The sequence below is a fragment of the Aulostomus chinensis genome, chromosome 20 (genome assembly GCF_037954235.1).
Source record: "Aulostomus chinensis isolate RoL2024-O1b breed Wild chromosome 20, RoL_Achi_v1.0, whole genome shotgun sequence".
In the NCBI taxonomy this organism is placed as follows: Eukaryota; Metazoa; Chordata; class Actinopteri; order Syngnathiformes; family Aulostomidae; genus Aulostomus; species Aulostomus chinensis.
In genome coordinates this window covers 19,826,029-19,843,248 of record NC_141339.1, presented here as the reverse complement: position 1 = coordinate 19,843,248, position 17,220 = coordinate 19,826,029, and the positions used below count along the sequence as shown (strand labels likewise).

At 43.4% G+C, this 17,220-nt stretch overlaps 1 protein-coding gene across 1 annotated transcript in view; it reads right to left on the bottom strand.

Annotated features, from left to right (window-relative positions):
• LOC147243181 (MAM domain-containing glycosylphosphatidylinositol anchor protein 2) overlaps positions 1-17,220 on the bottom strand; it is a 135,286-nt gene that overhangs the window by 98,262 nt on the left and 19,804 nt on the right. Inside the window, exons 4-6 of the mRNA XM_086189142.1 lie at positions 6,008-6,204; positions 847-979; positions 437-706 (exon numbers count right to left, since the gene is read on the bottom strand). Of these exons, the coding sequence (XP_086045268.1) occupies positions 437-706; positions 847-979; positions 6,008-6,204 (600 nt within the window). The remainder of the gene's footprint in view (positions 1-436; positions 707-846; positions 980-6,007; positions 6,205-17,220) is intronic.

The window sequence follows — 17,220 nt, the reverse complement described above, 5'->3', positions numbered from 1 at the left end:
TCAATACATTTCATTCAGATCTGAAAATCTGCTGCTGTGAATTAGCTTCCAAGCCTCTCACTGGACAGAGGGTTTTGCCTCTTTTTCTTCGGTCAAGTTCAACTTTCCTATCCTCAAGGGGGAGTCTGTTTTTTTGCATAGTGAAGAGCCTCTTTATAAAAAAAAACATCCCAGATCATCACATTTCATCATGAAATAAGCGGGGCAGTTCTGGAGACTCTTGCAACAATCAGTGGCAAAGGTTTGTTGTTAGGTGCTTTGAGGACTAAATCAGACCCAGTCAGTGTTTCTTCTTGTGGATGTTTTTTCAATTTTTTCCAGGGAGTGAACAATCGGCCTACATATCCAAAATTGTACTCATTTTATTTCTAGACAGTCTATAATTCATCTAATATTGAACGCATATATATTTGCTCATGCACTCCTGCTTTCTCACCTCGCACTACAATGGTGGTGGATTTCTTGGCTGGGTTTCCAACGTTGTTGCTGGCGACGCAGCTGTAGACGCCCGCCTCATCTGAAGTGATGGCTGGCAGCGTAAGCGTGCCCCCCTTCACCACGCTCCTTTGTGGCAGGCTGTCATTACTGCTGACCCAGGTTAGAATAGGAGGCGGCTCCCCACCTGTGGTGATGCACACCAGGGATACTGTCTGGCCAGGATTCACCACGATAGGATCTTCCACCAGGAGCTTGATGGATGGGGAGGCTGAGGGGGAGGAGCAGGTGGAGGTTTAAATAGATGGATGTCTTTGATGACAAGCCGCTTATCACAACTATCAGTCACATGGTTGTCTTACATTTATGGACTTTTTAGAATTGCAATACCCTTGAGAAATGGTCACCTACCTGTCTTGTTGGTGAGTCTGAAGATAACACTGCGGTCAGGGATCCCACACACGTTTCTGACAGAGGCGATGCAGCTGTAGTTGGCGTAGTCTTGAGGACGCAGGTTCTTCAACTTCAAAATCTTCGTTTCCCCCTGCAGCTCAGACGAAACCAACACTGGTATGCAAATGTGTGCAAGAATATGAACATAATCGAGTAAAAGAAATGCAAAGAACTTGGGGAAGAGATGACAAAGGCCAAACGGATCCACAGAAAGGTCAAAGGGATGAATATGTATGTGGTTATAATGAAGCCAAAAAAGAGAGGGTCGTTGAGTTCCAAGACTATAACTAAAATCACTATTTGAAAACATTTTGAGCAAATTAATGTGTCAACTTGCTCAATGCAAGTGACTGGATTACCCTCCAGTCAATGGTCCTGCAGTATTTTCACCAATCAGCCACAGAAGTATAGACGGGCTCAGAGGGGGAGCTCTCCACAGAAACGCCTGTCTTACTGGGAATGTATTCCTGCGGGGCCTGTCAAACTATTATACCCACCCAGAAGGCTATGATGAGGATGTGAACCTTTGATCTGTCAGACGGCGATGTATGTGTGTGGGGGGGGGGCAAGGGTGGAGAGAGGGGAGGGGGCAGCGGATTAAACCATGAGTCAACCCTCACACACAGCAGTCCACACAACATGGCAATCAATCACGTCTTTCGTTCACTTTCATATCTAATGAGCCTTGTTGATAACTTAATTGTATTAGATTAGCCACGGACCCCCGTATACCACTTCCTTTCTTTCTCCGCCACCTCCTCTGCTTTAGAGCAGATATCAGGAGACTGAGGTCGGTGGTATTCAGGGAGCAAGCTTTACTCGCAGCAGGGGGAGCCGATTGAAAGGAAAATCTATTTGGAAAATTCATGTGGCAACAAAAGGCAAGAAAAGGAAAAAAACACATTAAAAATTGGAGGGAGGGGGTTGATAGCCACATTGATGGAAAAATTGAATAGTAAAGTACACAAAGCAGTTGCAAAAGGGTAAAAATATACAATGTAAGGAGCAATGGACTGTCGTCTAAAGCATACACTTTGTTTGTGAACATTAAATGCATGTTCCTGGCACACAGACTCTAACATGAAGATAAAAGGGAGAGCATTTTTCACAGCGAGCAGCAGAAATCATTAAAGTCCCTTTTATTTATGCAGCACATTTAAAACAATCAGGCGTTGACCCAAAGTGCTTTCCTGTTGAGGCAGACACTTTAATGATACTGTTGTATATGAATAACTGGAATAGAGAGTTAATGAAAAAAAAAAAACTAAGAACAATAGAGCTTTAAGAAGAGAGATACGAAATCAAAAATAGAAATGTGACGATCAGGGTAAAAGTGGGGCAAAAAAGTTAAGTAAAACTCAAACGGAAAGCACCATAATGATTCAAAATCAGAGAGGGAAAAGAAAACAAACAATCAACAAATGCGCTTAAACTACATTAAGAGGGGGTTTAAAGTGGTTAAAGTTAGGGAATAATGGAGGGTCTTTAAGTTCGATTGATAGCAATTCCCCCTGGGGGCAAAAACGGGGGGGGAAAAAAAAAAAGGGTCACCTTTGGCTTTAAGATGTGAGCTGGGGACAAAGTGGAGTTGCTGTGAGGATGACCTAGGTGTAGAACATGGAATTAGCAGATTAGTGATGCATTGTGGATCTAATCCACTGAGGGCTTTAAAGATTGCAACGTTTTGAAATCAATACTGTATTGCATTGCTAACTGATGCAAGAGACACAGAGCAAGAAGGACGTGATTTCTTTCTTCCAGTAAAAGCCTGGAATTTTGTACACTTTGCTAAACCCCATCTACAAGAAATTTGATGTGGTCAGAATGAGATAAAAGCACGGATTATCCTCTCAGAGGCCTTTCAAGGCTTCAAGCTGCTGGTAGTTCTAAGCTGTCCTTAACAATGCCACTGACTTGTTTAATTCGATAGTTTACTTTAGTGGGCAGGACCGAAAGAAGAGTGTGTCATCAACATGAAAATGCACAGAATACAGCATCTCTGCAAATAAGGGAGGCCCCAAGATCAAACCTTGGGGGACGCCACCTTTTTGGAGAAGTGAAAGAAGAACAGTTTTTCATTTTAACACTGGACGCAGCAAATAAGCTTCTTTCTGGCGCAATGAAGAATTTTTCGAGTTGGACTACGGTCACACTAGAACTAAAATCAATAGCGAGAAGACTGCTGTTGTTTACCTTAAAGAATGTCTAAGGTTACAGCACAAGAACACCGGACCTCTTCATAACCATCAACACATATAAGGCCGGAGACATACTTTCTTTTGAGCTCATGTAGACAATTGTGTGCTTTGTGAGTGCGCTTGTTCTTACTGTTAATGTGAAACCACAAAGAAGAAGAAGAAGAAGAATGCTGAGGGTGGAAGACTGTATACAAAGAGAAGCATTTTAGCTCGCGGAATCTAGACTCACTGTATTTTTAGGGAAAACAATCTCAGTGGACGAGTGATTGAAAAATGTCGGATGTCTGATGACCAGGGGACAGAATATACCACATGCACCCTCTCTACTCGACTACATTTTCAACATTTCCAGCTGCGCTCTGATGTACTGGAACAGTCTCAGTCTTGGTTTTGCAGATTTTCACGTCTTAGCTCCTTAGCGCACTTAGCTGACACCAGCTCCTCCGACAAGCACGATGCAGGGGTTGCATCTTGCTTTCGCGTAGCATAAATTTCTGAAGATGCGCACACTAATCGCTGCAAATGGACATAGGATGTGTGAGGCAGCCAGGATGCGTACGTGTAGTTAAAAGCAAGAACATCTCCAGCCTAAGAGGTGAGAAATGCCTCCATTAATTTAATCGCTAACTTTTTCAAAGACACTTTGGGGAAAATTATGTGAACAGTGGAGGAGAAAGTAACGGGCAGTGGAAAGAACACTATATCTGCAGTAAAAGCAGTGCCCTGGACCTCACTTAACCTGTTCTCCATACAGAGCTGGAAATGCCAACTCTGCATTTTTACAGTGTGTATATATATATATATATATATATATATATATATATATATATATATACACACATATATATATAAAAAGGCTTGGGTAAGCTAATAAAAGGTACCAGGGACACCGGAATGAAACTCAGAATGAGGAATAATGGGGCCAGGAAGGTGTCTCGACAAACTTATTTCACAAATTTATGTGACCAAAGTGGAAGCCTGACTGGATTTAAAAGGACCCAATGGAGAAGATTCTGGTTAGATCTGAATTTGATGGTCAGCTGTCTAACTGTCTTTCACTCGAAGCTCAGAAATTTTGTTGAAAATAGTATCATTCCCTATTTTAATTTTTAAAGGATTTAATTGGGATTTGACTCATAAAAAGCATCCATTATTTAGACCCAGTCAAAGCTTTAATAGAGGGCGCGGCGAGGGAAAGAGGGAAAGAGCGAGAGGCTATGAGGAGCAGGACGGATAAGGGAGGAGTATCTGATGACGCCCAGTTGTGTAGCTTCTCCAGCCTCCTTCACCCACTCGATTAGCTCCCAGCAATCTTTCTCCATTTGGCCAAACATCAATTTCACTTCCCTTTTCACTCTCTTTCCTTAAGCCTCTTTTTCACTCTTGTCTTTTTCTGTTTCTTGTAGATTTCCATTCTCCCTGCTGCTCCAATTCTACATACAAATCACATTCAGTTCCGTCAACTCTAAAGACTACAATACCCTTACCACTGACAGAACAATTTCAATCAAGTCTTTGTTTACTGCACACAAAAAAAAAAAAATCCTTTTAAGGACAAAGCTTCTACATTTTCAAATTGTAAAGGAACCCCACTTGCTAAATTAAAGTCACTGAGAGAGGAACCAGAATCTTTTTGTTCGTACCCTCTCGATTAGCATGTAACTTTGTGCAAGTGGTTTAGTAGCTATTCATAGTTAAATGGGTCCAGCTACTTAAACAGAGCCGGGACAACTACACAAACTTGTAGTTAGCTCGTATAGTATGAGAATACAGTCAATCATCAAGGACATTTTCACGATTATTGTCATGGCAGAAGAAAAGTCTGACTCAATCGACTGCTATATTGTCCTTCAAAGTCCATGGGCGCTCTTTAATCTGACTGTGTTTATCAAGATATCTGGTTATGTTTACAGACAGATGCTTTGCTCGCTGTATTATTTCAAATGTTAACCTGAATCAATGTACTGTACACACACACACACACACACACACACACACACACACACCTCTAGATATATGTCTTGGAGTGATGAGTCAGCTTGAAACTTGTTTTGACAAAGATGGCCACTACAGCTGCATAGCTGCTCTCACAGTCGACCGTGAGCGCATCAATACCAGAGGGCGCGAAATGTCACTCCCTCTTGCGATGAACATCGACACGTTTCTGATAGTTGTTTCACAATTTTCTCTTGTGCCGCCTGTCCCTTCTTCCTTTGTAGTTGGCAGCAGAAGGGTAAAAGGTGAATGTCTTTTTAATAGCAAACGTACAATACTCTACGATTAAATAAGTCAACAGGTGAGAGCTCTGTACTGCCCCCTAGAGGATCTATCCCGTCACATCCCCGCCAACACAGCAGACACGTTTGTATGAGGGAATTGTACGTAAGTGGAGCAATCAAACGGCTTGAGCTGATCCAGACTCCTGCAGCTGGAAGGCTTGTGAGAGCCAAACAAGCCCAGAATACAACTCCACTTCTCCGATCACAGGATTGGGCCTCTAGTTTCTCACAGAAGTTCAATTGCTGTTGCTTGTCCATAAATCACAGAACAGACAGATTAAGTTCAAGTTACTTATCAGAGCTCCTGACCCAGCGTGAACCTTCCACACCTCTCTGTTCAGATGGTTCTGGACTACTGGCTGCTGCTAGAATTAAAACCAAACAGTCGTGGTTTCTGTTCTTCTCGAACGTGGAACAAACTGCAAGAAGATCCCAGACAATGACGCTAACTACGTTCAAATCCAAGCGATTTTTTGATTTTTTGGGGGGGGGTTTGCTTAAAAAAAAAAGTTGTTTTTATTTAATTTTTTTTTGCCTTTTCTCCTCCTTGGAAAAGCACTTTGGGTTGCCTTTGATATGAAATGCGCAAAACAAATAATTTCCTTGATCGTTTTCCTCCACATCACGTTGCCTCTGTCTTACCTGTGTGAAAAACGGCTCGTAGATCTCCACGCCCTTGTCCGAACCTTGCGTCAGGACCTCTCGCCCGCGATGCCAGCTGTAGCGTACGGGTGGGTTGGAATTGGCAACACAGCGTAGAAAGACCGTCCTCTCGTAGTAGAACTGTTCCTTAGCTTCTCCTATACTCTGGTGCACCGTCACCACCGGGTCGTCAAGGTCTGTTGGAGGAGCGCAGAGGGAGAGGGGTGCTGTCAATAAACACTTTTCTATGAGTTGTTGAATCGACAAATGAGTCGATGATTTATTGGCTCACTCATCCTTGAGTATTGGCCTCGCCGTGGTAGTAATTAGAAATATTCTCCATGAATCTGCGGCGGAAACTTTAACCAGGAGGGTCAACATTGTCACTGCAACACAGGAAAGAATTTATCAGCATGCACACTGGAGAGAGGGGTGAGAGGCCCACTGCTTGAACTGCTGAAGTCAATAGGATGCAGCCCAAGGGCACATTGACTTGCCAGCCAATGAGAGAACTGCTATACGTTCTAAGTCGCACTCCTCACTGAAACATGATGCTCAACGAGGGAGACAAATACACTGCACAAAATGATGTTTGATGTCCATCACGTCAAAGAACATCGTCTGGCTGGCCTCTCCGCTCTGATTTAGTCTCTCTGTGGTTTGGCACATCTGTTACTCTACCCATTTCCTGACAGATCTGAGGGAAGTTTCATCCAACGCTAGACGGTTGGTTATTTGAGAAAGCGCTTGTGGTTGATTAAATGGATTCAAAGTTAATCATCTTACCCCAGCTATCGCATTAAGCCTTGGCAAATTGGTGTTCATCATAGCTGTGGTGTCTTTTTAGCGTGCTAATACTTGCCTTTTAGATTATGCTCATTTGCACGCTCAAAAGAAAAGTGGGGAGCTAGCTATTTCCCTTTCATCTAAGTCTGAGATGCAATCAGTTTTTAACACAAGCAAAAAAAAAAAAAAAAAAAAGAAGAAGAGGCAATATAAAGGAAAGGATGAGAGGAAGGAATGCCAGTTATGCCTCATGCTAAAACTGATGAAGGCTGACCTTTTGCATATGAAGGAGAAAGTGTATTAACGAGTAAGTTCATGTATAAGTAAACGAGCATCAAGGTGGATGTTGGAATGAGTGAGCCGACAGATATCCCAAAATGAATACCAAATCTTAAGCATCTGAAAAGAAAAAATGAAAAAAAAAAACAAAAAACCCACCAACGCTCTGGACATTATTAATGGATGAATTCATTGTTTTAATTCGGTAGCTGTGGCCCAACCCCTGGATTTGTGGAGGATCAGGTTCTAATCAAGGTGCTTGTGGGCCACAGAGCACAGCATCCAGCCTCCGCGCTCCGGCCAGAGAATGCTGATGCCTCAGTTTCATTAAAGACATGTTCTGCCCTACAGCCCCTTAATCAAAATCTAGCGGTGGTCAATACTTCATCCAGGATCCATTACAGTGTCTCAGGTAAGAGCAATTACCTTTGGGGAGTGGTGGTGGGCAGGGAGGGGGGTGGGGGTGATGGTGGTTGACAACGCTTTACAGGAGACAGAGCGATTGCAGGGCCGTTTTAGTGAAGCAGTAAGTAAATACACTGATTCATTACAGAGAGGAGGAGGAGAGTATGAATCCTACATCTTATCTCTGACTCTACTCAGCTTCCCCCTCATCTGTTTCCGGCTTCCAGCAGTCAATTTACCAGAGAGTGATTCATTGACAGGCCTATCTACCTTGGGATACACGTGTCTTCCAGCGCTGGACCTGTTAAGAGGTTGTCTTCCTTATTCTACCTTGTTGTGACAAGAATGTGAGTGTGTGTTGTAGGTGCGGAGTGGTTTTGAGCTATTAATAGTGTTAAAATGATATTCAGGGAGGAAGTGAATGCTAGGAGCGCTAAGAGATAAATATGGAAATATGGAAATGTACGCACCGGATTAAATTTTGATGAATTTCAAACAAAATTTCACCTCCATCAGTCTCTTTTCTCCCGTAAGGATGTTGTGTGTGTATTTGTGTCTATGCGTGCGTGTGCGTGTGCGTGTGCGTGTGTGTCACTCTTGTGCAATTAGCCTCTGAAGTCACGCCTGACTGATTGAGCGCAGCTTAAATCCCCGGGCCTGGAGGAAAACTGCAGTATACAGGTCGCTTGCACTCCAGTTGTTAAGGTTTGTAATTGCTGGTTTATGGGTTGACAAGCTGGTAAATCTGCCCATGTACAGCTAAACGCTCTTTCTTGAACAGGAAAAAAAAAATGGGTATAAACGGTGTTGTCATTTCATTTCAGAATAAAGCAGATTTCTACTTTTTTATCGTAAAATATTTGTTGGACAAATAAGGCACAAGTGAATGATTCAGATAAAAGCAAAAAAAAAAAAAAAAAAAAAAAAAGGAAGACAACTAAAGAAGGTGCTTCATTATCACATCAAACCTCAGCTCCTTCCTTTCATGTCCTCCCCCCACCCACCCACCCTCACCTCCAAAAACAGAGAGACACCTGCGCAAACACACACACACATGCGCGCGCACACACACACACACACTCTCATTACCTCACTCCACCTACCGCCACCCACACACACACAAACATCCTGCCTGCCTCGCTGCCGTCTCTTGGGTGTTAATCTAAAGCAACTTTTTTTCTTCTTCTGCTTGTCTTTGATGTCGTTCACTCTCTGTCTGATTCGGTGAAGTCACCTGGGAGGAAAACACCTATCAGACTCCCAGGGTGTCAGCCACATGCCACCGAGTCCCGCCATTAATCTACCCCCACAGCTCCCACCCCACACCCACCCACACACACCTACTAATAATAATCCCAGCTTGATTGCCAGCAGGAGGCGCTGACCTGGATGACATTTGCGTGGCGTCTTTAATGAGTAAAAACAACCCTGTTATGTCAATGATAAGCATTTATGCTTTTATGCGACTCCAGGAGGCTGCCTGGGGGAGACAGGAGGTCACGGTCACAGAGAGAGAGAGAGAGAGAGAGAGAGAGAGAGAGAGAGAGAGAGAGAGAGAATTCATTCTCCACCAGGCCAGTCGAGTCTCACTTTATAACCGTTTTTGCTGTTAACATATGAAGTTTGTAGGGAGTATAAAGTGGAAACCTTCTTTTATTGACTTATTACATCAAATAAAGGCCTGAAAAGTGTTTTTGTAGAGGTTTATGAAGTCAAAATGACCTTTAGGATAAAAATGTCATCACTTTACCATGTTATGCTACTAGACATTTAAGTTTTTTTTGTTTTTTTTTTAACTCTCCATCAAAATCAGTGGTTGTTTTTTGTTTTTTTTTGGTTCATGGCAGAAAAAGAAAATAGAATAAAATTTGAAAAAAAAAAAAAAAAACATGTTCACAGTGACCTTTAAAACATCTTTGACCAAAATCTTTAGAGCCAGATGTTCCAGAGATATGACACTGAGACGAAACCTGAACCCAGAAGACGTAACGTCTCTGGGCTTCAGCTGTCACCAGCGTGGAGGTATTAATATTATATAAGGGAGATTGAGAGGATGTATCCAGACGGAGGGTTAATGAGTGATGATAGAGAACAGCAGATGTCTCCTCCTGGCAGTCCCAATGTGGGTGACTTGCTCTCTTTGTAAAGAAGAGATTTCTTTTTTTTGGGGGTTTTCTTGGCTGGGAATGTGAGCATGAGACGTAAGCCATTAGAGAAGTTATTACCTGGCAAAATACCCAGAGGAGAAAACATGCCAGAATGAGAGAGGCTGTGTTCCTCGATCTCCCGGGACCAACTTTGATGGTCACAGTTTCTTTACTTTTATCAAATTATACGGAAAAAAAAAAGTGTGGACGAGTGAGAGAAAGTTCAACTCAAAAAAAGAGTCTGAATAAAGAATTAAAACAGGTTTAGAGACAGTTCAAGACATGGCGTACAAATACTAGATGGAGTCTGTAATGAATTTACACCTCGTTCCCAAAGTTCACAAAGCTCACCGGCAGTGCTGTTCAGTGTGAATACGGTTGCTCAGTGAATTAACTGGAGAGGGAAGAGTGTTGGGTGCAGTGGTCAGCACTGTCCCCTCACAGGAAGAAGGTTCCGGGTTTGAGCCCCGGCTCCAACACGGGATCTTCCTGTGTGAGTCTGCATGTTCTCCCTGTTCCTGTGTGGGTTCTCTCTGGTACTCCAGCTTCCTCCCACAGTCCAGAGACATCAAGAGGGGACGAGGCTGATTGATACTCTAAATTGACTGTAGGTGTGACTGTGAGTGTGAATGGTTGTCTGTCTCTATGTGTTGGCCCTGTGATGGACTGGCGACCTGTCCAGGGGGAACCCCGCCTCTCGCCTGAAGGCTGCTGGGATAGGCTCCACCCCCCTGCGACCATTAACAGGATAAGAGGAAGAAAATGGATGGATGGATGGATGGAGGGAAGATTGTCCTCATGCACTGCCATCTACTGGTCTCATATGTTGGCCGTCATTGGTTCACAATTGTGTTTCAGCTCCACACCGTGCAGAGTAACTCCTAGGAGGCAGAGTCCTGGCCAATAAATGAGCTCAGGAGGCGGGACTTGACACGATGAGTGTGTACTCATCAAGCTCTGCTCCTGGGAGTTAAGAAATGAAACACAAAAGCATCTGGGGATCAAAAATAAATACAAAAGACAAAATTATAACGGAAAGCAAAAAAAAATAAATAAATAAATAAAAAATCCAGCGCGAGATTTATCAACATTCACAATACCAAAATACCAAACATAATGTGTATCAACATCAAGAGTAGTAAAAGATAATGAAGGCGGCGTGTAATTCCACTCGGCCACACGCTGTGTTTTAATGCATTTCACTGATGTGGGTGGAGAGGTTAATAAGCCATATTAGTGATATATAGCCTCCGTCTCATACCCGCGCCTCTGATGGAATACGGGACTCCAGCATGTAATTTACAGTTGGAGCGTTTTCATTCTCTCCATCTCTCAACCCCTTGGCAAGTGTGACCTCTATCTCATGGATACACTCCACCATAACTAGCTCCTGCTAGCCGCATCTATCGGGCGTCAGCTGATGCTTCACGCTAATGTGCGATTGCGGTAGCGGATGGATGTGTCGGGAGGCCGGACGAGGCCCTGAGACATTTATTTCTGCCACCAGAGCACGCGGATGACGACGTCTGTGTAACAGAGATATCTTCGTAAACTGAATATCATTTCTACAAGAAATGAGATAGGAGCTGCTTCATGTGCTGCAGCGCTCCGGCTGCTGTCAGGGGGGATGAGAGGAGGGAGGGGAGCCATCCACAGAGGAGCGCCGTCACTCGTGTTCCAGTGAGGTGCTCTCACACACGTTTCATACATGTGTCATACCAGCCGGGTAATTAGAAAGCTACCGCATACATGGATCCAGCATAACTGATCTTATCATGATGATGTTTTTTTCCTCCCACAAGAAGGATGTTTGTTTGTTGGTCTATTTATCTTTCAGCAGAGGATGATTGATTACATAAAGAAAAATATACGGCGATGTTGAGTTCAGACCGGAAAAGTCAGTACGAGGACGGGAATAAAAATATCTCCACACCAGGAAACATAAATAATGTTGAAAATATTGCACCAACATGAGAATTTGGGTCATTTCCATAATGATGTTTATTTCAAGAATGATTTTGATCCGTTTTATTGTGGCTAAATTGCAGCCAAATCCTTGGGAGGCAGCAAAACACAGTTAGGGAAGGCTGTGAAATTCAACCTGCGCGCGTCTCCAAATGTTATGATGGAACACAGACGGGACAGTGTTTGGTTTGGCGGTGGATCCTCTGCAAGAACATGGCAGCAGTCTCATTATCCATGACCGATTAAAAAAAAACAAAAACAAAACACATGGTGGTAAATCTGTGCATCACATCACGCGCCTGGACAAGAGGCGCAAAGGTCTGCTGGTTGGGCAAAACTGGTAAAAACTGGCTTTCCCATATGATCCGAACAACAGCAGAACAGCCACCAACCAACCGACCGACCAATCACTCGATCGATCAGGTGAATATTGTTGTTTCTATTTGTTCATCCTTGTCCCTTCAATGGTCTCCACAATGTCATTACTCTTAATGTTTGTCTGTGACAACACACTCAGGTGAGTCCATGCATTGACAATCTATTGCAGCGTTCAAGACTTCAATCAATCAGCATTAAAAAGGAGATAATGAGTGCAAACCTGTTCATGGGGTTTTGCATTAGCGCCACTGCCACTAACCCTTGCTCTGTATGAAGTGGCGGTTTTGTTGTGCTAATGAATAATACAGCAAAGTAGTTTGGGTCTGTCTTAATAAAACATTGCATGTTTGTCATGTTAGTGGTTTACTGTGTATGAGCATTTCCTTGGGAGAAGGCTTTAACATTTGAAACTATGGTATTAAATTTAGCCAGTGTGTTGAACACAAGGAATATAATACAGTGAAAAGAGGAGGATATTTGAGGACGGAGCTTTTATAAGCTCTGCTGTCTGTGCCAGGAACACAGCGTGGGGGGACGCTGGGTAAAGGTTTGTAAAGGGCAACGCATCGCCGCTGTCATGGCTGCTGTTTGGCGAGCCTCGATGGTGCTGTGACAAGTCCTGAAATATTCATGGAATAATCCTGCATTAACTTAAAAGTCCAACTCAGGGAGGAGGAGGGGGAGGAGGAGGAGGAGGAATGCTGCCATCCTCTTTTCCTTCTCTCTACAATCTCCTTTACTTGTCTTCACCTCTCCAGATGTCGTCTGTGCTCCCGCAGTGGCTAGCTGCCAATGACGTGTAAAGATTTGTCTCACTTTAAATTTAATACAAGATTAAAAAGAATCGTGTGAGTTAAAAGATTCTTTTTCTACATACTGTGTAATAAAGGGGGGCCACTGTAGGGCTCATTGAGGGGTCCCCTTTTTTCCTCTGCACAGCCCTGCCATTGAGCACTGAGGTAAGTGACTCCTTCTCTAAGTCCAAGGCCATTAGACCTGGTTATGTTTAATGACTGCTTGTTAAGGCAAAATTGAGTCAATGGAGTGATAGTGACCGATAAAGCATGCCACATTGTTAGCGTTTGAATAGCCTAAAAAGCTAATGGTGTTTATATTCCATGAAGACACTCTAATGTGTAGTAAAGTCTGCTTGTCCCTCCAGTTATTGATGGCTAATGAGCAGAAAAATGAGTGAAATAATGTGAATCTGAACGTGCATTTGCTGTAAACAAACTTCCGGTGCGTAAATACTGATGGCACTTTGGTCTGAAAGAAGAACAATGCACATAATCTGAGTTTAAATTGTGAGAGGGGGGGGGGGGGGTCCCCTGGAGCTACATGAAGTCATCCTGCACTTTCACAGCATGTGGTGTTTAAACTGCTTCCTTTAGAGTGTTGAGGAAGATGCAGCCGGCTCAGGACTGCTGCACCTCCATCTTCCTCAGCGACAGTGCTTTTCCAATTATGCTGTCTTTGGAGGAATACGGAGTGTGTGTGTGTGTGTGTGTGTGTGTGTGTGTGTGTGTGTGTGTTTGATAAATGAGGGGCAGACATCAGCAGCCTCTCACAGTACAAGCCTGGAACCTCTCACTTCCTCCCAGTGATGGAGATGAGGAAATAATTAGGCTCAGTTGCGATGTGTTCGTGCTTTTGTGTGTGTGTGTGCGTGTGTATGTGTGTGTGTTTGGGCGGGGTGAGGAGTAATGAATCTCCTCTTCATCCTCTCCCTCGGACAGTTGCATCTGCCTCAACCCATCTCTTGTCTAATTCATCTCTCCAGAAAACAAACCAGCGCAAAACAACAGCACCAAGGAAGCCACCTTTAAAGGTTGGAAGCAAAGCAGCAGTGACATGATGGAGGTCTTTTTTACGTTTTAGCCTCACTGCCTTTTCCTCTCAAAGTTTAGGACACAAGCTGGGAAGTCCAACTCCCGATGGATGATTCTGAGACATTTCCTTGAAATGAAAATGTGCAGCAGTTCAAAGATTCAGATTTACACCCACAAAACGAGTATTAACCGTCTGCTCATGTAATATTAATAAAGTAACAAGTGTGCTGGTGCATTTTAAAGTCTTAAAAGGGATGTGCCTAGCGTAGGAGGTGGGTTTGTGTTGGCGCCTGAGTGTGTTGTGGGTAATACATGACGGCAGCGAGTAACATGGCACTGACTTGAAAAAGATAATCCACCTGTTGTGTTGCAAGATACACGATTCAATCATGATTGAGGTTCTTTTTCCCCTTCTGAGAAAGCGGAGTCAGCTGATGCGTCCTTCACCGCACTGGCATGTATACTGGGGTCCTCGGAATGCACCATAAACCTGCTTTTGTTGAGTCGGTGCAAAACAGCGACTTTTCAACTCATCCTGCGATGAGAAGCAGCTGTGATCGTCAAATCGAAGCAGTCAAGCCATCAAATACGTCGGCCTCCCGGGTGTAAATCATCTTTAGTTTACAGTTGCTACGATCGACAAATTCACACCAGCAACGGTTTACGAGTTCCCAACGACAGCACCGTGAAGAACTACAGAGGGTTTACCTCCGCCGAGACAAAAGCCTTCTGCCAAGTAGCATGTAAGACAAACAACAACAACAAAAAAGATGCTACATTAAACAATTTTGAACTAAAAATGAAATGGGTTCTTCCTTGGCTCACGCTACATTCCTCCACCGAGTTTGGTGAAAATCGGCCTCCTGGTCTTTATGTTATGGGACGTATAAACAGCAGAGGTCTACGAAGTATTTTAGCTTCTTTCAGCTCATTGTTTGGTATTTAAGAGCTCACGGTAGACTTGAATTACACTTCCTGCACACAAATTTGTTTTTTGCAAAGAAAACCCCCCCCCCCCCAAAAAAAGCGGCATACTCCGTGTCCACCGCCAAACAGATTAGAAGCAAAGTAAGCAACAATGGAAGGTATCATGGTGGGCCATTTTTCAGATAAAAAAAGAGATATGTCTTTCAGACGTTGGCGGAGCTAAAAAAAAAAAAAAAAAAAACTGAGTTAAAGAAATGTGAATAATGAATATTACATCGTAGCATAAAAATATGATTCCAAATAAACACCAGTGTGGCTTTGTATCTGCTAATAAATTTGTAATGCTAGTGTTTGCGCCCCAAGAGGCAGATCAAAAAAGGAAGTTGTAAAAGTCAGTTATTGCAGGTGTAACTCCTCTTCCACTGGACTTTGGAATTCTTGTTCTTTCTATCGTCTCTTTGGTCTTTTTCTGAAATAACAAACAAAAGTTGGGCACGGTGTTCTTTTCAAGGTACAATTTGTAAGGCAAAGCAAGTAAGAAACAAGAAAGACAAATAGTCTGGTAATAAGACGTGAAATATGGAGCTCGGCAACACAATGTGCCGGTAAGCAACATTTTTCTTTTTTTCTTCCCCCCCCCCCCCCCCCCCCCACTGAAACATTTCAAGACTTGTATGCATAGATAATGTCATATAGTTTACAGCCGCTCATCTCAGCCGCAGGCTCTGCCTCACTGTTCTTGTTCAGTATGATAAGATGCTCACTGATAACGACATTAAAAAATAGCAATTTAGAAATGAACAAATACAACACTGCACTTGTATGCATAAGGGTTCCTGTGACCTACGATCCTGACCTTTGACCGCCAAAACATTTTCAGTTCAACTGCGAGTCCCGGTGAACGGCTGTGGCTAATTTGAAGAAATCCTCTCCAGGCCTTATTGAGACTTTGCAATCATGTTAGGTGATCGCGACCCCGACCTTTGACCACCAAAATTTTGTGAGTTCATCTGTAAGCCCCAGTGGACATTTGGGGAAGGATTTAAACAAATTCCTTCGCCGCCTTCCAGAGTTGTCACATCAAAAAATGTGACCGAGATAAGAGGATCTTTGACCAACAAAGTCTACTAAGTTCGTCCTTGAGTCCAAGTGGACCCTCGCACCAAACCTGAAGAAATATCCTGAGATACCCCTTTATGAGAAAGGGGTGGACGGGCAACCAGAAAACAGTGCTTCAGGTCCCTGGTTTTCACCGGCATGGCGGCTTTAAAAAAGAAAAACAAGAAGCAAAACCAGAGAGGAGATAAGAATAAAATGAAGAATGTAGAAAGCGCCAGATAATGGCATTTGCATACACAACACAGACACAAGGTGGTATGTTTAAACTCCTGAAAAAGAGAAAAACTATGCTAAGAGATGAGGTCGACTCCACTTCTCTGATTAAGGGCCCCACACCAAAGCAAGTCCTTGAAAGAGTAATGGGCAGTCGTGAACTGGCTTTACCTCCATTAACCACACCAGCAAACATTTACATAATGTACACATAATGTGCTGATTCATTCTACCTTGATTCAAACAAGTCTCAGATAACTCCCCATGGCTGTATCACACCATTTATCACACCGGGTCATTTACATCCAAAAGCACTTAAGAACCGCCGCACATACATCTCTGTCGACATGTATTATGGAATCTTTTCAGGTGAATGTATAATACGTCACTTCTTATCATAGGATCACATTGTGCCTCTGTCATTTCTACCCCACTGGTCTCTTGTACAAGTCTAAAATTTGGTAATGAGGGTGTCATGCAAGGTTTTTCTATTTATAGTTCTGTTTTCAACAGCAGGCAATGAGCCCTCAAAAATCACAAATATGATATATTTCAAACCGATTGTGTCAGAGTGCGGCTGTAACAAGGGATGGCAGGCCTGTCACGCTCCGGATTTCTTTAAAGCTTTGAAAAATGGAGCCGGTTGTTTTTCCACAACACAAGAACTCGACGTGCACTTCTGGGTCCTGCTGAAGCCCCTGACACACTGGGCCAATAGGTACCGGTTGGTGGATGTTGGGCCGGAGGTGAACACTCTACTCTGGGTGTCACGTACAGTGGCACGTCAGCACTTGACGCCACTGTATGTATTTTGATTGGCAAGTTCGCTTGACACTCGTGCCAAAGACGTTTTCTCACAAGCCCGAGTCACGAAACCAAGGGAGAGTGATTTGAGAAAAAAAAAAAAAAAGGTCGTCCAACACCTGCAAGGGTTATTTCCTGTCACACGTACACGCAACTAACCGTCAGCTGAAGTCTTTGTGGTGTGTTCAAGGACAATGTTTTGGGACAGACACAGGCAACTCGGGGCGATCCATATCAAATCTTCCACCTTAAGCTCATGCTACACCGCTCACTAAGTTTCACAAGCGTCAGCAGAGTGGATTTTGGGTCAACACCAAAACACCTCCTCCTTTGCAGGGCTATAAATGTACGTAATGGACTT